The following is a 24560-nucleotide window of genomic DNA, read 5'->3' as shown; positions in this document are numbered from 1 at the left end:
AATAAAGTAGAAACCTATGCCTGGGTAATGGAACACACCGGAAAGAGGGAGATGCATCACAAGGATGACAGCATATGAATGAGGAGCCAGGGCTGCCAGATTTAATGTCAGAATGGAACTGAGAGGGACCCTATGGGGACTTCCCAGAACAGACACACCACCCCCCCAGCCATGTCCTCCACCTGCCTCTTATTTGTAGAAAAGCTTTAGTTTCCCAGGCCTGCCCTGAGTCTCAAAAGGCTGGCTCAAGAATTAATGACTGAAAGTATGTGAACATATAGTAACAACAAAAAAAAACAGCAGTTAGGCCAGGAGAACTGGTAACAATTTAAATGATAAATCCGGTCATATAACGGTCACAAAATCTTTAGTCCCTCCCTAAAGGACAAAGATAACAGTCTGATGCACATTCCTGAGTTGTTTTGCAGATACTAAAACCTCCACCAGATGGAAGAAGTTAACTGCATGATGACTATGAGCACATAGTCCCCAGACCAGCTGGAGCCTGAGGATTGATGATGTTAATCCCTGTGACACTGCCCTGTTACCTCACCATCAACCAATCAGAGAACTGTGCACAAGCTGATCATGCACCATGTGACTCTCTCCCTCACCTTGCCTTTAAGACCCCTTCCCTGAAACCCATCAGGGAGTTTGGGTCTTTTGAGCATGAGCTGCCTGGACTCCTTGCTTGGCACCTGCAATAAATGCTGCATTTCCTTCACCACAACCTGGTGTCAGTAGATTGGCTTTACTGTGCAGGCGAGTGGATTCAAGTTCAGCTCAGTAACAGGAATAGTACTCATGAGGCAACGTGGATGACACTGGAGACTGGGGTGGGGGTGGGGGTGTCAGCATAGATGGGCCCCTAGGTGCTGGGTCTGAGATGAGATTTGGCTCAGGGCCTGTGATTGAAGCATGTCAGCAGAGATGGTAGGGGAAAGGGAAGGAAATTGGACAGTGTCTTTCTTGAAAGCTGCAGACAGTTCATCTAGTAGAATTCTCTAAAATATTAACAGTAAGATAACATTGCTATAAGAGGTACATTTTATGTGCTTCCTGAGATTCCCTTGGTTCCACCACCTCCAGCAACTTCAACCACTTGCCCCACCTCCGTGTTCCTCTGCCTGAGGATGACCTGTAACTTCCTCTAGAACTAATGAAGTCAACCCCTTGGCTGCTGCTCTACACACAGGTAGATCAGTCCCAATCTCGGAATTTTGGGCTTCTCTTGCCATGATAGGGCATAGGACCTGGCATTCCATGGGGCCACAGAATGCCACCTTGAAGCCTAGGACCCTTAACACCCATGGAGTAAAATCTGGCAATCAGGAGCAGGAGACAGGAGATATTCCTTTCCTTCCTCTCTCACACTGACTGCTCAGGGGCACTTTCTTTTCACATAGCTTTTCAAAAGTGACACCTACTGAGTGACCTGTTGCATCTCATCCTAGAGGTAAGTAGTGGACACTAAGGTATTAGCCCATGTGGCATTCATTGCTTTGCTTCCCATTCTTCCCTTCCTTGTTTCTCTTTTTTCTCACACTCACTACCCTGAGTCTGCACAGTAGGGGAGCAGAATTTTGCCACCTTAAAATATGTCTCTTTAGCATATTAATTGTTTTAAGTTGGCTATTTTCTGAGACACAGCAGACCTGCTAAGGGCTCTGAAAACCAAGTAGGAATTGCCCTTTTGTAAGAAACATTTACATTGTAAGGGAAATCTCCATTTGAAAGGGTGTCTCCCTCTCTGTACCTGGAAGAGGAGGATGACCAAATCTCTAGAAACTCTTTTATCAATGGAAAAGGCAATGACTTAAGTCTGCATCACAATCACGCTTGTTTACTGTGTTTTTCCAGGTCACCTCACACAACTGACTCTCCCCACCCTCAACACCCTCTTTTGTCTTTAGCTGAAGATGGTATTTAAGGGGAGGGCTTCGGCCATTTTGGTGGGTTACTCGGTTTTCCTGGGTTTCTCCCATGTCTACATGTTATCAAACTTTGATTTTCTCCTGTTAATCTCTCATGTTAATTTAATTCTTAGACCAGCCAGAAGAACCTAGAAGAGTAAAAGAAAATTTCTTCCTCCCAGACATCACCATACAAGTAAAGCATCAGTATCTAATTCTTGCCTCAGTCTTCATTTTCTAGGGGACTCAAACTAAGACAATTACTAACCTAAGAAGTAAGAGCAGTGTGACTATTTTATATAGCATAGCACAATGGAAACAGCAACAGACAAAGACTTAGTAGACTTAAGTGCTTACTCAGGAGACCTGATGTGACCATCTTACATGGCCTCCTGAAGGGACTTAAACTTTTTAAGTCTGACTTTCTCCACTTGTAAAGTGGTAGCATTATGCTGTGGAGCAGTGGTTTCCCAATTCTAACATGCAGATTAACAATGACAGTGATCTGGAGGGAAACTTTTAAAATACAAATTCCTATACCTTTTCCAACCTAGGAATGATTCAGTAGGTCTAGATTTGGGCCTGAAATCTGTATTTTTAAAAAGATACCCAGGAGCCACTGATGTACAACCAGGGCTGGCAACTACTGGCAATGTGGAAAGAGCACAGACTTTGGATTCTGCGTTTCTCAAATCACTTTCATTTATAAGCATCAGAAACCCATCCCAAACTAGCAGGAGCCACAGAGGTAATTTACTGACTCAGTAACTGGCATGTACAGACGGAATGGCCACTTTAACAATGAGAGCATCCAGGGACACACCTGAGATCATGAGATATCAACTTTCTTTCTCAGCCTTTTGACTTTGCTTTCCTCTGTGCTGAACTCATTCTTGTAGACTCTCCCAACTTATCCTACCAAAAACTGGCAAAAAAAAAGCCATCCCTTTCCCAAAATTCCAGCAAAAGTCCCAAGTTTGCCTCTCCCTGAATCAACTGTGGTCAGCTCAAGCCCTGAAACCATTTCTGTAACCAGGTGAATAAATACTCCAGGGACCAGAAAGCTAAGAAGAGATGTAAGCAGATGAGGTAGAGGGTCTCCAGAGAAAAACAAGCAGGCATGGCTTTCTTGACATAAGAGAAGCCATTTTTGGCCTAGGCCATTTTGTGATGTAAGCCTGGCCACAATGTTTACCCTTGAACAGGTCTCCATAATTAATTTTCTTAAGGGAAGTGAGGGAATGCAGGAACAAAGGAAAAGCAGTCAAGAAACGATAGTTCAGTGATCAAACAGAGTTCTAGTTCCTCCTCAAGGGATATACATAACAATATGATACATATCTTTGAGTTCCCAGGTAGAAGATGGAATGATGATGTTGACCTTTTCTTTTTTTTTTTTTCAAAACGATCACAACACTGTATTTGAAAGGAAAGAATCACAGATAAAAGCTTTGTGAAAATTAAAAACAAAACACACTGAAATCACTGTGGTTGTCTCCCCAAGGGAGGAAGCGGGGGGGGGGGGGGGGGGGGGCGCGGGTGTGGTCCGTGGACAGCCAGCTTTACCTTTTCTGACATGACCAGTTTTCACAGCAAGTGATCACACCACGTGGGAAGGAAGAGGACACTTCATTGGCAGAAGAGGGATTTTTCAAGTCAGGAATAGCTTAATTGAATAAGAATAAAAACTGTTGAAAAGGCATTTCTCTTTGGCGTGGGTGGGCTGCCAAAGGAGTGTTTATTGCCAGCATCACTGAAGCCTGCCAGGTTGGCCCCCTCTATGGGTGCATGGAGATCACTGCAACAGCCCGGGAGTCCAGCTGGCCCCTCTGGCTGGCGAAGCGTGGACTAGCATCCTTTAAGACAGATGTTGACCTTTTCTGACTTCAGTCAACTAAAGCTTGGACTTTGTCAACCTTTGCCCAGATTTTATGCTGAATTCTCCTCTGCTCAAGCCCCTTCATGAATATGCATACACCACCCAAGCCCCTTCATGAATATGCATGTACCCTTAGCTTAAAACTTCCCCAGTTATGATGTTCAGGGAGACACTTCTTTGGGAAAGATCCCTGGTGTTTTCCTTACTTGCTGCAAGTAATAAATCCTTCCTTCTCCCGATCTTTGGCTTGGCTGTGTCTTTTGACTCAACACCCACCAAGAGGTGAACCCAGTTTTTGGGTAACAGGGAAGCATCTATCAGTTTGAATTGTATATTATGGTTATTATGTGCCCACTGCTGTCACTTACACTAGTCTATAAGCTTCCTGAGGATAAGAACTTAGATTTCTTCATCATTTGAATCCCTTGAAAACAAATCCAAATGAATGAACAAAACCCTTTTTAATTTCAATAAAATATAATGAAATTTCTAACAAAAATAAGTTTTTTAAAGTAACAAAACATATGAAGAATGGAAGAGGTACAAATACTACAATTAAACGATAAATTTTTAGGACAAATAATTAAGTGAAATGGAACACAGCTTAGATATGAATACAGGTATAGATTATTGATTAAATTATTTTTATAAATGAGATAACATGTAGTATGCCAAGTCAATCCACGTTATCAATCCTCCACAGAAATTCTTTCCTAACTTTTTCAGTAAGCATTTCCAGTTCTTTCTTTCCTATTATCTTAAGATTTGTTGGAATCGCATAATTACAGCTCACATATTTTGGTAAAGATTTATATATTATCGTATAATATTCATCTCAAAAATCACAATATTAACTGCAAGTCTAAAATCATTTTTTCTGAGAAACACCAAGGTTGATGGCTAGAAATAAAATGAAAAGAACAACATGATGTTTGTAAAAGGGAGTTCATATAGAAGGGAGAAACTCAGTGTCCCCACAGGTGAGGCAAAGAAATGAAATGGAAAAGAGTAACCCTGAAATGGAAAGAGATGGGAGTGATCATTCTCAGCAGCTCAATCATTTACCCACCATTGCGGCCAGGTTACAAAAGCACATGACCAATATTCTGACTCAGCCAAGGAATGGGTGAGCAGTGACATTAGACACCCTTGTGAATTGAGGACAATACTTTGATCAATGGGACTGACCCCTGCACCCTGAAGTATGATTAGGGAATGGGAGCAGAGGATTGCCACTGCCCTTGAACATATTCTCCAAAGGTAATGCATGTCATTGACTCAGATTAGAATAAAAAGCATGATAGAGAGCGGAGTAATCACTAAAATATAAGTATCAATGGTCAGACTTTGAAATGTGTAGATAAGGTGCTCATGGTTTTACCTTTTAAGTAACTACTCACTTACCAACTGCTGAAACTAACATCACCCCCTCTTTTACTGCATCACCAGACCCCCCTTTTCCTAATGTTAGATCCAAATACGCTTCAACATGAAGTCTAATGGTTAGGTGTGCCTGGGGAAGCCCTTCACATCCCAGAGGTGGTCAGGAGGCACCTCTCTGAGGAAAGACAGCATAATTATTTCCTTCCACAAGAACTATCATGACAGTATCTGTCATGATACTTATTAAAACACGAAAGACAAAGATCAAAATGTTTGAAGCATAAAAGACAAATAAAAAGTCTCTAAGATTCTATGTTTAGTGGTAAAATCCAGAAACTTACTAAACATAGGAATGGTAAATAATCATAGACACAATGCTTAAAAGAATCTGACTTCATATACCTTCTTTACGCTTTATGACACCCATGTGTATATTACAGTGGAATGTGCCACTAGTTAGCATCCTGTGCATTCAAATGAGTATACAATCACCCACAAACTTAAAAACAAAATTCCGGTTCAGCCACTATTTTTCTACTGACTTTTATTTTTAAAAAATGAAAAAACGTTTTATATTCTGTTCACCAAAAAATAAAATGATATAGCAGTGACAAGCAAAATCAGAAGATTTTCCAAACTATGTTAATGTGGTTAACTTACCTAACTACTTTCCTGATTGCTAAATGTCACTATACTAAAGTCTTGTGCATGAAATTTAATACACCTTAATTAAAATCCCTTTTGAATCACCATGCATGAAAATATAAAATGGACTTCATAAAAAATTGCACCTTCATTTTGTTTTTCTGAAAAATAAAGAGTGACTATTGCACCAGAACCTTCAAGCATTACATGAAAAGTTGATCAAACAGGGGAAGAAGACCATGCAGTTATTTTCAATCAGATATTATGTGGTAAAAACAATTGATTTAAAATATAAATGGCTGAGAGTTATGAACAGAGCTGACAATTATACACATATAATAGGTCAACCTAGCCACTAATAATTGGTAGACCATTTAAAATTGAAAACCAGAGGCAATACCCTTTTTATTAAAACAATATTACTACCATTGTAAAGCACTTATACTCCAATAAAGATGTTAAAAAAAAAAAACAATATTACTGAAGTAAAAATTTGGGTTAAGTTCTCACGTGGCTTGTCATATTTCTCTATGCTACAACCACTTTCAGTATGTCTAACCAGCTAATTATCCAAAAATGTAATACCCTCAGTCAAAAAGATGGAATGAAAGAATGAGTCACAGAAGAGCAGGAACCAGTACTGAAAATGCCATTCAAAACATATGTCCCAAGGATGGCAAACACTAGGGACAACTTTTCGTATCAAATTTCTAAAAGACAGGGACCCTCTCTATTGTGTTCACTGCTATATCTCTGGTGCCTGAACACTGCTTACACACAGCAGGCTCTCAATAAATATTTGTTGAATAAAGTATCGCATCATTTAGCATCTTTGTTCAAAGAAGGTGAAGATTTATGTTCAAGAGTGAATTTGTAATAGGGAAGAAACTTGGTATTCTATTACAAGTTAATCACTAAAGGGATTTTACCTATAAGCTTAAATTACACATAATGGCCCATCTCTGGGAACCCTGCATCCCACGTAATGAGTGTTAAGTTAAAATACCTTTGTTTGGCTCACAGGAAACATCCTGACCAGGCCCACCTGTGAATAACTGCAGGAAGGAAGAAATTAACGCATCCCCTCCTTAGGCTGACCAGAACCAGGAAATGTTTGACGTTACTCCCTCCTCTTTCAGTATAAAAGAAGCCTGAATTCTAACTCAGGCAAGATGGTTCTTTGGGACACTAGTCCACCATCTTCTCAGTGTGCTGGCTTTCTGAATAAAGTTGCTATTCCTTTCCCCAACAACTTGTCTCTTGATTTATTGGCCTGTTGAGGGGAGAGCAGCATGAGCTTGGACTTGGTAACAAATTCTGTCACTAACTACTTGATTCCAGTTAAACTGTTGAACCTCTCTGTGTTTTAATTTCCTCATCTATAAATGTGGAGGCTGGAGCAAATCAGTGGCTTAAAACCTGTATTCACCAGAACCCCAGCCTTATGAGAATCTGCTTCATGAACCACTACTGGGGATACAATAGGAGGCAGGGAAGGACAAGCGAACAGAGCTCTGGAGCATCTTCTCTAGTTTTGAACAGAGAAGCTTTACATTTATCTAACTTATATATTGCATGGCTCATAATATTTCAACCTGCCTTTCAAAATATCTATTATTATTCTTTTTCTTTTTTAATAAATTTATTTATTTATTTATTTATGGCTGAGTTGGGTCTTCGTTGCTGCGCACGGGCTTTCTCTACCTGCAGCAAGCGGGGGCTACCCTTTGTTGCGGTGCGCGGGCTTCTCATTGCAGTGGCTTCTCTTGTTGCGGAGCACGGGCTCTAGGCACACAGGCTTCAGTAGTTGTGGCTCGTGGGCTCTAGAGCGCAGGCTCAGTAGTTGTGGCACACGGGCTTAGGTGCTCCGCGGCATGTGGGATCTTCCTGGACCAGGGCTTGAAGCCGTGCCCCCTGTATTGGCAGGCAGATTTTTAACCACTGCGCCACCAGGGAAGTCCCTCTATTATTATTCTTAATACACTCTTAATCAATGGGTCAAGAAGAAACCGGGGAAATTAGAAAATATTTTAAAATTAATGAAAATGGAGATAGAACATACAAAAACTTATGGGATTCAGCTAAAGCAGTGCTTCAGGGAAATTTACAGCTGTAAATGACTATTACAAAAAGAAGAAAGATCTAAAATCTAAGCCTAACCCTCCACCTTAAGATACTGGCAAAGGAAGAACAACCTAAGCTTTAAAAAAGTAGAATGAAAAAAAATAATAAAGATTAAAGGAGAAATTAATGAAATAGAGAAGATAAAACAATAGAGAAAAATCACTGAAACTATAAGCTAGTTCTTTGAAAAGATAAACAAAATTGACAAACCTTTAGCTAAATGGACCAAGGAAAAAAGAGAAAATATTCAAATTATTAGAATCAGAAATGAAAGTGGGGGCATTACTTCTGTTTTACAGAAAAAAATGGAATGTAAGAGAATGCTATAAACAATTGTATGCCAAAAATTAGATAACTTAAATGACACAAACTAGGAATAGATGGAAACTTCCTCTGTCTCATAAAGGGCCTCTATGAAAAACCTACAGCTATCATGAGAATTTAAAGACTGGATTCTTTCTTCCTAAGCTCAGAAAGAAGACAAGGATGTCCCCTCTTATCACTTACATTTAACATACTGGACATATTAACCAGATCAATTAGGCAAGGAAATTAAAAGAATTCATTTTAGAAGGGGAGATGTAAGACCATCTCTATATGCATATGACATTATCTTGTATATAGAAAATCCTCAGGAATCCAGTAAAACATATTAGAATCAAAAATCAGGTAAACAAGGTCACATGATATAATTTCAATATATAAAAATCAACTGTATTTCTATACATTTGCAATGAATAATCCAAAAATGAAATTAAGAAAACAATTCTATTTACAATGTTATCAAAAGGAATTAAATACTTAGGAAGATATTTAACAAAAGAGATACAAAATTTCCACTCTTAAAACTACAAAAAAACTAAGGAGTACCTAAAGAAATGGAAAGATATTGCATGGTCATGCATCAGAAGACAATATTAAGATGACACTCCTTCCAAAATTGATCTACAAATTCAATGCAGTACCTATCAGAATGCCAGCAGCTTGTTTGTAGAAACTGACAAGCTGATTCTAAAATCCATATGGAAATGTGAGGATCCCAGAACAGCCAAAACAATAAGGTTCAAAAAGAACAATGCAGCAGGACTCACAGTTTCTGATTTCAAAATTTACTACAAAGCAATAGTATTAAGAAAAGTGTGGTACTGGCATAAAGATAGACCTACAGATCTATGGGATAAAACAGAATTCAGGAATAAACGGTTGATTTTCAACAAGGGTGCCAAGATCATTTAATGCCAAAAGAACAGTGTTTTCAACAAATGGTGACAAGCCCACTGGATAGCCACATGCAAAAGAATGAAGTTAGACATTACCTCAAACAAGATACAAATATTAACGAAAGTGGATCAAAGAACTAAATCAAGAACTAAAGCTGTAAAATTCTTAGAAGCAACAGAGGACTAAATCTTCATGAACTCGAATTTGGCAGTGGATTCTTAGATATGACGTCAAAAGCAAGAACAATAGGAATAACTAAACAAGATAAACTGGACTTCATCAAAATTAAAAACTTTTTGCTTCGGAGAATACTATCAAGAGAATGAAAAGACAACCAATAGAATGGGATAAAATATTTGAAAATCATATGTCTGATAAGGTATTGTATTTAGAATACGTGGAACATTTGCAACTCAATAATAAAACGGCAACTCAACTTAAAAGATAGGCAAAGGATCTGACTAGACATTTGTACAAATAAAATATATAAGTGGCTAATAAGCACATGGAAAGATGGTCAACATCATTAGACACCAAGGAAATGCAAATCAAAATCACATGAGATATCATTTCCACCCACAAGGATTGCAACAATAAAAAAGTCAGACGATAGTAAGTGTTACTGTTGATGTGGAGATATTTGAACCCTCATACACTGCTGGTGTAACGTAAAATGGAACTGCCACTTTGGAAAACAGTCTGGCAGTTCCTCAGATGTTTAAACATAGAGTTACCATATGATTCAACAACTCTACTCCCAGCTATGAATGTGTGCATATGTGTGTGTGTATGTGTGTGTGTGTATGTATATGTATTACACCCAAGAGAAATGAAAACATTTGCACACAAAAACGTGTACACTAATGTTTATGGCAACATTATTCATGGTAACTAAAAGGTAGAAACAACCCAAATGTCCGTCAAATGACGAATGGATAAACAAAATATGGTATAGTCATACAATGAAATATTGTTTGGCCATTAAAAGGAATGAAGTTCTGATACATGATAAAACATGAACGAACTATAGAAACATTATGCTAAGTGAAAGAAGCCAGTCACAAAAATACCTCATATTATATGATGCCGTTTATATGAAATCTCCAGAATACCAAATCTATATATAGATAAAGTAAATTAACGATTGCTTAGGGCTAGAGGGAGGGATGAATGATAAGAGGTTGATAGCTAAAGGTTACTGTATTTCTTTTTGAGGTCATATAAATGTTCTAAAATTGAATGTGGTAATGGTAACATGTATCTATGAATATACTAAAAACCACTGAATTATATACTTTAAGTTGGTAAATTGCACGGTATGTGAATAGTATCTCAATAAAGCTGTTAGAAATGGAATACCTAAATAAATAGGAGAATAAAGTTTTGAGAATTAATATAGGTGAATATCCTTTTAGTTTTCACTTGACGTAAATTCAAGTGACAGGTATTAACTTATATGACTATACTTGCAAGTATTCTCAGAAGCTAGACTATAACAGAACCTATTAGATTCGTAATGAAATATAAATTTAAAGACTAATAACAGAGCTGTGTGTCCCTTGCCTTTCTTGAGAGATTTCGATGTAGTATATGGATTACAAATTTCCTTCCAAAATCTATTCCCATTCTTTTATACACTGTAATCGAACTTGATGGCTTACAATTGTGATCCTATGTGGAAAATGCAGAGGATTTGAATTATATTTCTAAGTGAATTAAAGTAATTTTATTTCAAAAAGCCTTTGCAAATTTGAAAACAGCTTTTGCCAAAACCAAATGTAATATAATAATAATACAAGTTTAACTCAAGATATGTTGATGAAAATTAATTAAAGCACACTTTTGAAATTAGGTGACCACTGGCAATGCTGACAATATAGTAGATTGTTTCAATTAAGTTTAATCACTAAAACTAACATTTTAAATGATACTCTGTTAAATGAAATTTATTTTTTATTCTATTTGAAATACACTTGCAGTTATTTGATATAATGCAGATGTAGGGTTTATTTTTCAAAGAATATTTAATAAATTTTAAGCAGGAATTTAGGTTCATTTTATTGCAACAATTTTACAGTCTTTTTCATACTGAAGGATAATTTAGGCATTACAATAATGCATTTAATCTTTGTAAAATGGGTAGAACTACCTACAGTGTTAGTTATTACTAGCAAATGTTTACTACACGTTTATGATCACTTTACATGATCATTGTCATGGAAGGATTTAGTGGATATTTGTCACCTATTTGACTGCTAATTATTAGTAAATATTAGAAAATTAGGAAAACTGGAATTAGATGGGGGAAGGAAAGAAGGAAAACACTGTTCCTACAATATGCATTTCCAATATGTCTGCCATGTATCCCTTGGGAGAGAAGGAGAAACTGGGTCAATAGCACAAAGTGCTAGAAACTGAAGTGATAATCTTTAGGAATAAGGGTTTGAGCTCTGTTTAAGTTGATCAGCAAAATCAGCCCAGAGCATTTTGTTTGAGTGCCCTTGAACAGAGTTTTCATGGGTGGCACAGAACACATAGGACCTTCGACATTGGGGAGGTGACTTAGATAAGCGCTCCTGGATCCACCGGAGTTTTCTTGCTTACCTATACCTATTTAAGGTCCATAGAACTCATCCTGTTCATACATTTCAACATCCTCAGAACCACAAGTAGATGATATTTTAAGTCAATATCTACAACCAGGGAAAAGTCCAGATTTTCTGCAGCCTGAGGCTTTCACAATTTAGGGGGCCTTCTTCAAGAGAAAGAATGTAAAATTACAAATATAAAAGTAGGTATAGGGTCTAGAAAGGGGGGTTGAAAAAGTGAAGACTCATAAAGTTTATGCTCCTTTAGAATCAGAGTAAGTCTGTACCTAAAATCACTAAATGTTTCAGTAATATTTCACAGTCAGAGTTAATAATTCTTGTGTCTAGAGGTGAAGTGTAAAAAGGGTGATGGGATTAGAATATTATTAATAGCCAACATTTATTAGGTATACTATAAGGCATTTAATTCTTGACATAATGTTATCTCCTTAAATTTGCACCAAAGAGAGAAGAGAGAGATGTGATTATTTTCTCATTTTGTGAAGTGATGATGAACACCTGAATCATAACAGTGGGAGTAGAGAAAAAGAAAAGGAAATAAACTACAGAAAATTTAGGACTACAAGATGAATTTCAGGTATGGGCTCAGAAGAAAAAAGCTTCAAGTAGTGTGCCTAGATTTCTAATGTAAGAGACAGGTCAAGTCCCACCATCTGAAATTATAAAGATTATGTAGTGAGGAACAAATAAATGGAGAATAATAATGCATTCATTTTGAGTTAGAGGGATATATCTCTATATCTTTCTATCTGTCTATCTATCTATCTATCTACTTGTAAATCTATTTGCATATATATCTAGGTAGGCATGACTAGTCTGCCTCTGAATATATAAGTTGGAAACAGAAGGAAAAGGTTAGGAATAGAGATAAATATTGGTGATGTAAATGGTAGTTGTAACTATGGGAGTGTACAAAATCCCCCAGGGGGTGGGTAAAAAGTAATAATAGCCCCATTAGGGCAAGAAGAACCTTGAAGATTCCCATATTGATGGGGTAAATGGAAGAACTCACAAAGAGACTAAGAAGAAATCTTGTCAAGGGGATGGAGAAGAAATGCAGGAAACAAGGATAAAGCCTTGATCTCAAATGCCTAGAATTCTAAGAGTAGATGCTTAATCATCCAGGTTAAATGCTATAGAGATCCAGTAAGATGTAGACTGAGAATGGTCCACTGAAAACAACTAGCTGTTTTGCTACAGCCGTAGCACAAGCCAGACTTGAGAAGTTGAGAACGTCATGCATGAATAGAAAATGCAAATGCAGATCCCTCTACTGAGAAATATGTTTGCCAAGGGAAAGGTAGGAGTTTCTTTAGTTTTTGAAGTTTGACAACACTTGGGAGCCAAAAGTGAAGGAACTGTTCTCAGAGAAGACAAAGCTGTGATAAATGATGGAGAAGAGCCCAAGAACAGGTTCTGAGATAAGATAAAAGATACACATTGGAAGGTTGATAGAGTAGATTCCTATTTTTCAGAGACTGGGGTGAAAGCAATAAGGGGGTTAAGGAAGAGTATATGTTCATGAAGCCCCTATTCCTCCATGAGAGAGTAGATGCAGTCATTGTCCAGTGGAGGTTGGAGATGGGGAAAAGACTGGAGTGAAGAGGATGTTTGAAAAGACTAATAACACTTTGGAAAGATTGCTGTGAGAAATGCAAGAGTACACAGATTAGCAAATAGAAGTTAATGCCTAAATAGGGTCTGAGACAGAAATATCTATCAGGAGAATTAAATGAATAAATGTACACAGGACTTCCCTGGTGGCGCAGTGGTTAGGAAATTGCCTGCCACTGCAGGGGACATGGGTTCGAGCCCTGGTCCAGGAAGATCCCATGTGCTGCGGAGCAACTAAGCCCGTGAGCCACAACTACTGAGCCTACGCTCTAGAGCCTGCGAGCCACAAGTACTGAGCCCGCGTGCCACAACTACTGAAGCCCGCACACCCAGAATCCATGCTCCGCAACAAGAGAAGCCACTGCAGTGAGAAGCCCACACACCGCAAACGAAGAGTAGCCCCCCTGCTCGCCACAACTAGAGAAAGCCCGTGCACAGCAACGAAGACCCAATGCAGCCCAAAATAAATAAATAAATAAATTTATTTTAAAAAATAAATAAATTGGAGGAAAAAAAAAGAAAGAAAATGTACACAAACCAACCCTTGCAGTGCTTTGCGCATTGTCGGTGCTCAACAAACGTTAGACCTACCCCAGTCCACTATCATAAAGGAGTCACAGGATCTCTGAGATCTGTGAAGTCGGACAAGTGATGTATCCTTTCTATGGGAAACTGTTGTCATATATGTATATCTGTCACATCTACAGAGATTGGTGCACCTACTATGTGCACATGCACTTTCTTTACAGCTTCATTTCCTTCTGATGAAAGCATTATAATGTTAAATGGTAGAGTGGAAAAAATAATATTTTTCTAAATGATGGGGCTGAAATAAATACAGATTTAAGTAGATTATTTTTAATAATTTTGGTAACAGCTATGTAATCAGAAATGTGGAATTTTATTTACGAATTTCAAAAAGGTAAAGACTGATAGGCAACATTAATATGAGAGGGCCGAAGTCAGCCATTTTTTAATACATCAAAACTAGCTCTTTTTAATGAGTTTAGAACTTCAAGAGATTATATGACTCTACTTCCACCCATTTCCTGAAATTAGCAGGAAGACTGAGTTACCTCCACTTCTCCACATAAACACTTGTTATTTCTTTCTTTCTCTAAGCCACCCATAAAAAAAAATTTGCTTTTACATTACTATATTTATTGCTAGGAATTTGCTGGTTTGTTCTCTTCAAATTAGTTTATACCATAAAAATAAGTTTTTTAAACCCTTAAATCTAATATTCTTTGCTTCAAATTCTAATAGAAGGTTATTTATTAAAGTAAAAATGCTTACATTCTTTTCCTTTTCATTAATCAAGTCCACTGCTTCACAATAGAATGTACATTGCTAAGGGTATGTATTTTATTTGACCTGCTACTATCCTGAGTTAGAATATTCTGTTTATGTAAACTTACTTTATTTAAATGTATGCTGAAGGAAATGAAAACAGAAACTTGGGCTTAAAGCTTCCTCTATAAACTCAACTGCATAAACAATTAAGTTAGACATGAACCATGACTGGCTAATTACATTGTAAAAGTTTTATGATAATCCTTTAAAATTGTGTGCAGTTCTATTTTTTCTTAATTTTCACAATAATTTTCTTACTAAAATGGATAGTTAACAGTTGATATGAAAGACACATATTAGTCTTAGAAAAATATCTGAGTGAAAGACTTTCAAATATAAATCACTTCATACTTATTTATAATTAAACAGCATCTTAATATGCCACAGTCTTCATTTGTAAGACTATACTGTGAGTTTCATGGCAAGCCTATGCTATGTATCCTTAGTTATTTGTTCTCTCAAAATGAAAATTCTTTTAAATTTGAATTACCCTCTATAATCAACTGTATTAATGTTAGTTTTATTAGTAAACATACTCTATATAAGTGCCTCTATCAATACTTATCCCTTTGTATTACAAGAGCTACTTATCTATTAGTCCTTCAAAGGGATGAATATGGCAATTTTCATCATTTTGCCCAAAGGAATTAATGCACAACAGTGTTGTTGAATGAACAGCTGAATAAATGAATGGCCTGAACGGACAATCCTAGCCAGGTTTATAATGCACACAGCTTTATCCAGTTATCTCAAAAGGGATTAAAATGTTATGAAAATAAATTCTTCATTTAAAAATTTAATAGCACATAGAAAAGCTGGAGGTAATAAAGATTAAAAAAAACAGACAACAACTTAACCTGAAAGGTCTCAAACTGACAGCTGGTCGGTCAAACATGACCTCACACTTGTTTGTCTAGCTCAGGATTTTATTTTTATTTTTATTTTTATTTTTGGAATTTGAATGTGTAGACAGGGCATCTACTCTTCAGTTTGTCATAGGCCCCATAATCCCTATTGCGGTAGACCAGACCCAATTCATAAATCCTTGTTACCTGCTTGGCCACTTGGCATTTGAATCTGGGTTCTCAGATCTCCTAGGAAGGCAAAGTGAACAGATTACCCTGTACCTTATTATTTGCAATCACCTTTTCAGATTTAGAAAAATTGTATAGTTAACACAAAGCCATAGGAAGATAACAAATAAAAAGCCCTAATAAAGAAATTCTATTCCTACTATTATCCACCAACTAGGAAAAAAGTGAAAGAAAAACGTAAATTACTTTTGAATACTTTAGCCTACCAAAGTTGAATCAAGAAGAAATAGATCATTTGAACAGACTGATCACTAAAAGTGAAATAGAATCTATAATTAAAAAACTCCCTGGGCTTCCCTGGTGGCGCAGTGGTTGAGAGTCTGCCTGCCAATGCAGGGGACACGGGTTCGAGCCCTGGTCTGGGAAGATCCCACATGCCGCGGAGCAACTAGGCCCGTGAGCCACAACTGCTGAGCCTGTGCGTCTGGAGCCTGTGCTCCACAACAAGAGAGGCCACGATAGTGAGAGGCCCGCGCACCGCGATGAAGAGTGGCCCCCGTTTGCCACAACTAGAGAAAGCCCTCGCACAGAAACGAAGACCCAACACAGCCAAAAAAAATAAAAATAAATAAATAAATTAATTAATTAAAAAAAAAACTTCCTACAAACAAAAGTCTAGGACCAGATGGCTTCACAGGCAAATTATATCAAACACACAAAGAATTATCAATCCTTCTCAAACTCTTCCAAAAAACTGAAGAGGAGGAAATACTCCCAAAGACATTCTATGAAACCACCATCACCCTGATACCAAAACCAGTCAAAGACACCACCAAAAAAGAAAATTACAGGCCAATACCTTTGATGAACATAGATGTGAAAATTCTCAACAAAATATTAGCAAACCAAATCCAACAAGACATAAAAAAGATCATACACCATGACTAAATGGGATTCATCCCAAGTTCACAAGGATGGTTCAACATTATGCAAACCAATCAATGTAATACATCACATTAACAAAAGAAAAAGACAAAAACCACATGATCCTCTCAATAGGTGCGGAAAAAGCATTTGACAAAATTCAACATCCATTCATGATAAAAACTCTTACCAAAGTAGGTATAGAGGGAACATGTCTCAATATAATAAAAGCTATTTATGACAAACCCACAGCCAATATAATACACAATGGTGAAAAGCTGAAAGCCTTCTTGCTAAAATCTGGAACAAGAAAGGATGCCCACTCTCACCTCTTCTATTCATATAGTATTGGAAGTCCTAGCCACAGCAATCAGAAAAGAAAAAAAAAATGAAAGGTATCCAAATTGGAAGGGAAAAGGTAAAACTGTCATTATATACAGATGATATGATACTATATATAGAAAACCCTGAAGATCCCACACAAAAAAACTACTAGAACTGATAAACAAATTCAGCAAGGCAGCAGGATACAACATTAACATACAGAAATTGGTTGCATTGTTGGTGTAAACCAACAATGAAATATCAGAAAGGGAATGTAAAAAAAACAATACCTTTTAAAATTGCACCCCCCAAAATAAAATACTTAGGAATAAACCTGACCAAGGAGGTGAAAGACTTATATGCTGAGAACTGTAAAACATTAATAAAGGAAATTGAAGACGACTCAAAAAAATGGAAAGGTATCTCATGCTCTTGAATTGGAAGAATTAATATTGTAAAAATGGCCATACTGCCCAAAGCAATCTACAGATTTAATGTGATCCCTATCAAATTACCCATGACATTTTTCACAGAACTAGAACAAATAATCCTAAAATTCATATGGAACCATAAATGACCCAGAATCACCAAAGCAATCCTGAAGAAAAAGAACAAAGCAGGAGGCATAACCCTCCCAGACTTCAGACAATACTACAAAGCTACGGTAATCAAAACAGCATGGCATTGGCACAAAAACAGACATTACAGACCAATGGAACAGAATAGAGAACCCAGAAATAAACCCACACACCTACGGTCAATTAATCTTCGACAAAGGAGGCAAGAATATACAATGGGGAAAAGACAGTCTTTCCAGCAAGTGCTGTTGGGAAAGTTGGACAGCCACATGTGAATCAATGAAGTTAGAACACACCTTCTTACCATACATGAAAATACTCAAAATGGTTTAAAGACCTAAATATAAGACATGACACCATAAAACTCCTAGAAGAGAACATAGGCAAAATATTCTCTGACATAAATCATACCAATGTTTTCTTAGGTCAGTCTCCCAAGGCAATAGAAATAAAAACAAAAATAAACAAATGAGACCTAATCAAACTTACAAGCTTTTGCACATCAAAGGAAACCATACACAAAATGAAAAGACAACCTACAGAATGGGAGAAAATATCTGCAAATGATGTGACAGACAAGGGCTTAATTTCCAAAATATACAAATAGCACACACAACTCAACAACCAAAAAACAAACAACCCTATCCAAAAATGGGAAGAAGACCTAAATAGACATTTCTCCAAAGAAGACATACAGATGGCCAACAGGCACATGAAAAGATGCTCAACATCGCTAATTATTAGAGAAATGCAAAACAAAACTACAATGAGGTACCACCTCATACCAGTCAGAATGGTCATCATTAAAAAGTCTACAAATAACAAATGCTGGAGAGGATGTGGACCAAAGGGAACCCTCTTACACTGTTGGTGGGAATGTAAGTTGGTGCAGCCACTGTGGAAAACATTATGGAGGTTCCTCAGAAAACTAAAAATAGAATTACCATATGATCCAGTGATCCCACTCCTGGGCATATATCCAGACAAAAGTATAATTCAAAAAGATACACGCACCCAATGTTCAGAGCAGCATTATTCACAATAGCCAAGACATGGAAACAACCTAAATGTCCATCGACAGATGAATGGATAAAGATGTGCAACATATATACAATGGAATGCTGCTCAGTCATAAGAAAGAATGAAATAATGCCATTTGCAGCAACATGGATGCAACTAGAGATTATCATACTAAGTGAAGTAAGTCAGAAAGAGAAAGACAAATACCATACGATATCACTTATTTGTGGAATCTAAAATATGACACACATGAACCTATCTATGAAACAGAAACAGAATCACAGACAGAGAACAGACTGGTGGTTACCAACAGGGAGGGGGATGGGGGAGGAATGGAATGGGAGGTTGGGGTTAGCAGATGTAAGCTTTTATATATAGAATGGGTAAAGAACATGGTCCTACTGTATAGCACAGGGAACTATATTCAATATCCTATGAAAAACCATAATGGAAAAGAATATAAAAGAATATTAAAAAAATAAGAATGTGTATATATATGTGTGTGTATATATATATATATACACACACACACACACACACAATCACTTTGCTGTATAGCAGTAACACAGCATTGTAAATCAACTATACTCCAATTAAAAAAGAAAAAGAAAAAAATTTTTGAATACTTTTTTGTCACAGTTTTTACATCTTATCACTGTATTTAATAATATAAATATGTTAGTATTCTGTTAAATGGCTTAGTCTTGCCTGATTACAAATACACAGAATAAAGGAGACCAAAAGTAGGTACTCAACTAAAAAAGGCCCTTGTCCAGATGAAAGACAAATTACTCATAAATGGCATTTTTCTCCTCTGATATGTTCTTGCCATCAATATCCCTCCTATCCTTCAGAGCCAGCCTAAGCCTCAACTCCAGTGCAACTTCTGTAACCAAGTTCACTGTGAAAGCAAGAGCTCACCTTCTTCAAAGAGCACTTATTGTCTTAATCAGATAACCACTCTTTAACAAAGACAGGTTGGCAAATTTCAGTAAATTTCAGTACCAGTATTTGGCACCCAAATTCAGTACAAAATTTAAATTACTATGATGTAGTATATTGGTTATTTATAATGTAAAGTATCATTCAACAATTGGTATTTATGTAGCTGGACTATCTCTCCAATTATATTATGAACATCCTATTAGTTAACAATCTCTTCTTTGTATTTTAGTATTGCAGGTACCTGAGACAGTGCTAGATACTGCAGTCTACACGTTATTGGTTACCTGTTTTTTCTGCAGATTTAGTTCCTTGATATTGAGTCAATTTAGCTTGAGTTTCCAGAATCCGAGGAATGCAGATTGTCTTGGGGATATCAAAATGTTCTGGAAGGCTCAGCTCTGTTTTGTATAAAATGGACTTTGGCTTCTTCAACTTTGAGATATTAAAGAGCATACAAATCTGCAAATAAATAGAAACTAAAATTGGACTGTAATCCTCTTACCCGTTGCCTCCAAAACAAACAAACAAAAAAGAGAGCATTATGTATTTAGACTCCATATTTGGGGGAAAAAAAATCCCTCAAGGGATTGAATTTGTTCATTTCTTTAGACATACTATTGTTTAATTGGTAGAAGACAACACTGACATGTTTCATAGACTCAAAAGAGTCATCCTTTATTGAGAGATGCTCAATGTCACCTGCTCTAATCCTTTCAGTGTTGAGGAATTCATTGTCTCAGGAAGTCATTCCACTAGTGAACAGCACTGAGAAAGCACTTCCTTCCATGAGTCGAACCTGGTGTTCCTTAACAGCTTCCCATCAGCTCTAGTTCTTATCAGTAGTACAGTTAGTCCCCTCTCTTTTACTAATGACAATTTTGGGGAAAAAAATATGTATCTATAAAACTAGGTCCTACCCCTCCACAAACCTCCAAACATCCCTTTCAAATAGGTCTGATATTTTTAGTCCATTCAACCTTTACTTATACAACTTACCCCCATACATATGCTTCTCTAGACACAATCTAGTTCAATACTGTCATTCCTAAAATGGGACCCGGAAGATAAACCCAGCTCCCTAAGTATGAACCAAGCAATGCAGAGCACGGAAGTAGGCAATTGTTTAGTTTTATCTGGACCTTCTACTGCTAAACACGTAGTAGAGCCTAAGGGTTAGACCAAGTCTTCTTGAAGCCAGACTGCCTGAATTTATACCCCAATTCCAAACAAGCCTGGCCAGGTTATTAACCAAAGCCACAAAGTCTTCATTTGTGAAACATGGGCAATAATAGTACACATTGCCTATCCCAGGTATATTTAAAGTATAAACAAATGCCAGGTCCTTGGAGCATATTTTAAGAATTCAATAAATGTTGGCTGTCATTATCATCACCATTGTTGTCCTTGTCATCATCACGATTGTGACCATGATATCATTACTCAGCAAAAATAAGCTTTAGTTCCTCTGGCAATTATCTCATTTGCTAGTTCATTATCTATAAAATCCACAAGTTTTTTTTTTTTTTTTTCCTCACAAAGTCACATTTTCCACCTACTTTATTTTGGCAATTAAAATCATGTAAACTCAGAAAGGTAAATTAATTCATTTACATTTACCACTGTTTTGGCTTGGTTTATTTTGCTAGTTATCATGAACAAATTATCTATTCATATCAGCAACTAGTTCTTTACCCCAAAGTGGATCATCTGCCTTCTATATCTGCAAGTCATTCAAAATAATATGTACAGATACACACTCTCTTCTTGATCAAACTCTAGTCAGGCTCCTCCAAGCCATCTTCTCAACCAGGCCTCAACTTTAGCCTATAAAAAATGCAGATTCTCAGCACAAATGATTTTGTCCACCCCTTTCCCTTACACACACACACCAAGAGACTTGAACAAGCACTAGCAATCTTTCTAACAGCTCAAGGCCATATCCCTAGGATGACTCCAGTCCCCCTTAAGGTCCATATCTGGGAAAGTTCAATGCTGCTAGGATAATTTACTGTTTGTTCCAGTCAAAATCTGGTGATAGGTAGATAAGCTCCTGAACCCCTCCTAGAGCAGTTACTTTAGAAAGCTTGCAATTATAAATCCCTTCTCTCTCCTTTTGAGATGTAAATCTACCACCCAGAACTGTCTTCTCAAGGACCTCAGAGCCCTCCCTTTGAAATGCAAAAATTCAAGAAAATAATGCTCCCAGCCAGGTGGGTACTTAGTTCTAACTTGCATCACTATCTCCCTTCTGTCATAAAGATTCCAGAAGTTTGTTTCTCTTTATAAGCGTCAATTAACAAGTCCAGATTGCTGTGACCAACTCCCTCCTGCTTCTTGTAAACTTCACTTCCCTGACACTTCTCAGGCCTCAGCTCATTCTCTCCCCTGAGTTCAGCTCATGCTGGATCCTCCTCCCTGATGCAACAGTTACTGAATAAAGTCTATGCTTGTTTTAACTAGTGTCTGGCTTTGTTTATCTTTGACAGTATCGACAGGTACTTACTTCACGATTTGAAGTGCACTTAAATTATACAAATACAAAAACCTTTTCTCTACCCTACCGAATCCTCACCAAGGGGATCTTTCAGATTTCCTTTTTAAAAATGTCAAATTTCAAAATTTCAATGAGTTTCCTCACCATTTATCCCAGAGTACAAAGCATGGCTTTTAAAACATAAAATTGAGGAAGTTAATAGAAAACATAAGGAAACTCCCTTGCAAGCTCTGAATCTTCCTACTACCAATGAGTATATCACTAGAGTTAGTTTATTAATGGCCAGGAGAATATGAATTCAATACCTGAGTGCTAAGTGTTAAGTGCCAGATATTCATGCTCCTGACAAAAGATCCTGTCTATCACAGTATATAAAGTAGATACATCATAATGCTATTACCTTATAAATATTTCAACAATTCAAATTGCACATGGCTGTATAATAAAAAATTAGGCATGTTACTTTTCCTTGGTAGAAAAGTAATTACATTTATTCAATTAGATTTTGTTCTAAACAGATTTATTTCAAGGATAATTTTAGATTTTGTTATATAGTTATTTTATGCTTTAACAGAGAATTCTAGACTTTCATTTATTCCATTATACAATTTCATGGCAGTAAACTAAGAAATGAACATATGATCTGGAGGCTATGCAGGGCAAGGAAAAGAGTAATGGACTCTGGGAGGTAAAAACCGAGGCCCATTTCTAATCTGTCACAAATCAGTGGTGTCACCTTGGGCTACTATCTTACTATTTTGGGGTCTTGGCTTACAGGTCTGTAAAAGTAAGAGGTTGTACTATGTGTCTCTGAGTGTTCAGCGTTATTTATTTTCCAGCTTTAAAATACAATAATGTCTCTACCCTGATCTAGGCTGTAATCTCTGCCCTGTCAGTGAGGGCAACTTAGATCTTTCTACGCCTCAGTCATTCCACTTGTTTTGTATTACAAGTGTAATCCTATCTTCTCTCCACTCCTCCATGGGGTCATGGAAATAATTTGAAAAGTGCACATGAAAGTATTTGGGGAAAAAAAGGTGTCAAATATTATACAAAGAGAGAGCACTTATAAAATCAATCCTGTTTACTGTTCTGATGTATTAACATTATTATATTTCAACAGTGCAGTGATAATTGCACTTGAAAAGAAAACTCTATGACTACATGTGTATCAGCAGAATAAGATGTGCCTATACGTTCTGATTTGGTGTAGCTGATTTTCTTAAACTGGCATAGTCAACCCTTCTGTAGTTATTTTTTGCATTTAGATAGTTTTTGCTGAAATAAAAAAAAAAATCATGATATTTGTAGACTTCAAAGAAAACTGTAATCTTCAAGTGAAAAAAAACTTTTCATTTTAAATTTACAGACTACTTAAAACATTTAAATTTTAAAGAAGATTTAATCATAAATAATAATAATTACTACTATTTCCGCCAACTATTTTGGAGAAGTGGAGACATACATATACCCATCCTGCAAAGGTGGGAGGGAAATAAGGATAAGTAAACAGCAAGATGACTTTGTGAAAAATCAGGCTATGAGGCAACCTGGATTGACATCAGCCTATACAACGAAGACTACAGGTTTAAAGTACCATTTGTTTGTCAGGTACATGTTCAATCCAATTAAACAATGACAGCACTTCTCATGCACAAGACATTGAGGGATAGACAAAAAAACACATGACAAAAGTTTTTAGATTTCTAGGAATTCACAATCTGATGGGGAAAATAGGTAAATAAAAAAAAAATCATATACAAACCATAATTTGGTAAATGCAATAAGAAACAAAAAGTGTGCTGGGTTCCAGGGAGAAAGTTAAAGAAGAGGGAGAAAGATAGAAACTATATACATGCATAATAATAGAAAAGGGATCCATAGACAAAATCCATCTCCCTCAAGCATTTTTTCATTTAAATAAAATTTTGGACAAGAGGTAAGAATGAAGACAATTTAAAAGAAAAGAGAGAGAGAAAGAGAGAGAGAGAGCACTATAATAGGCATAAATTTTGAAAAAAGCCACCTATTGAACATTTTTATTGTAATAGTGCACTGAAAGTTGAACATAAACCTTCCCAAATGCACTGCTCTGTAGTAGAAGTAAGCATTTTGGTATGAGCTGAAGAGAGAGCCATTGGCTTCTTAGATGCACAGTGTGTACAGGTCAGTCTGGAGGATATCAGAGCCTTGGGCCTTGATATTTTTGACCTTATCAGAACTTAAAAATCCAGGTCATCCATAAAATATCACCACAAATTGTTAGAAATTGGTGCTTAGACTATATTCATTCTAGCATTCTGACAAATAAAAAAAGAAATCACCCCTACAATGCCAAGGGTTTCGTTGTAACCTATGTAAATCAAGACTAACATTAAACGAGCAGGATTCTAAAAATTACTATTTATTCCTTCAGTGAACAAAGATTTAGTGACTACCTTTGGTACAGTGCACACTTTTCTAGGCACTGGTGATATGAGAGTTAACTAAACAAATATCT

At 36.8% G+C, this 24560-nt stretch overlaps 1 protein-coding gene across 1 annotated transcript in view; it reads right to left on the bottom strand.

Annotated features, from left to right (window-relative positions):
* Window positions 1-24560, bottom strand: part of CFAP47 (cilia and flagella associated protein 47) — a 486133-nt gene that overhangs the window by 189245 nt on the left and 272328 nt on the right. Inside the window, 1 exon segment of the mRNA XM_061178124.1 lies at window positions 19851-20025. Within this exon segment, the coding sequence (XP_061034107.1) occupies window positions 19851-20025 (175 nt within the window).

This window comes from Eubalaena glacialis, chromosome X (genome assembly GCF_028564815.1).
Source record: "Eubalaena glacialis isolate mEubGla1 chromosome X, mEubGla1.1.hap2.+ XY, whole genome shotgun sequence".
NCBI classification, from domain to species: domain Eukaryota; kingdom Metazoa; phylum Chordata; class Mammalia; order Artiodactyla; family Balaenidae; genus Eubalaena; species Eubalaena glacialis.
The sequence above is the reverse complement of the archived record's forward strand: the minus strand, read 5'-3'. Positions and strand labels throughout refer to the sequence as shown.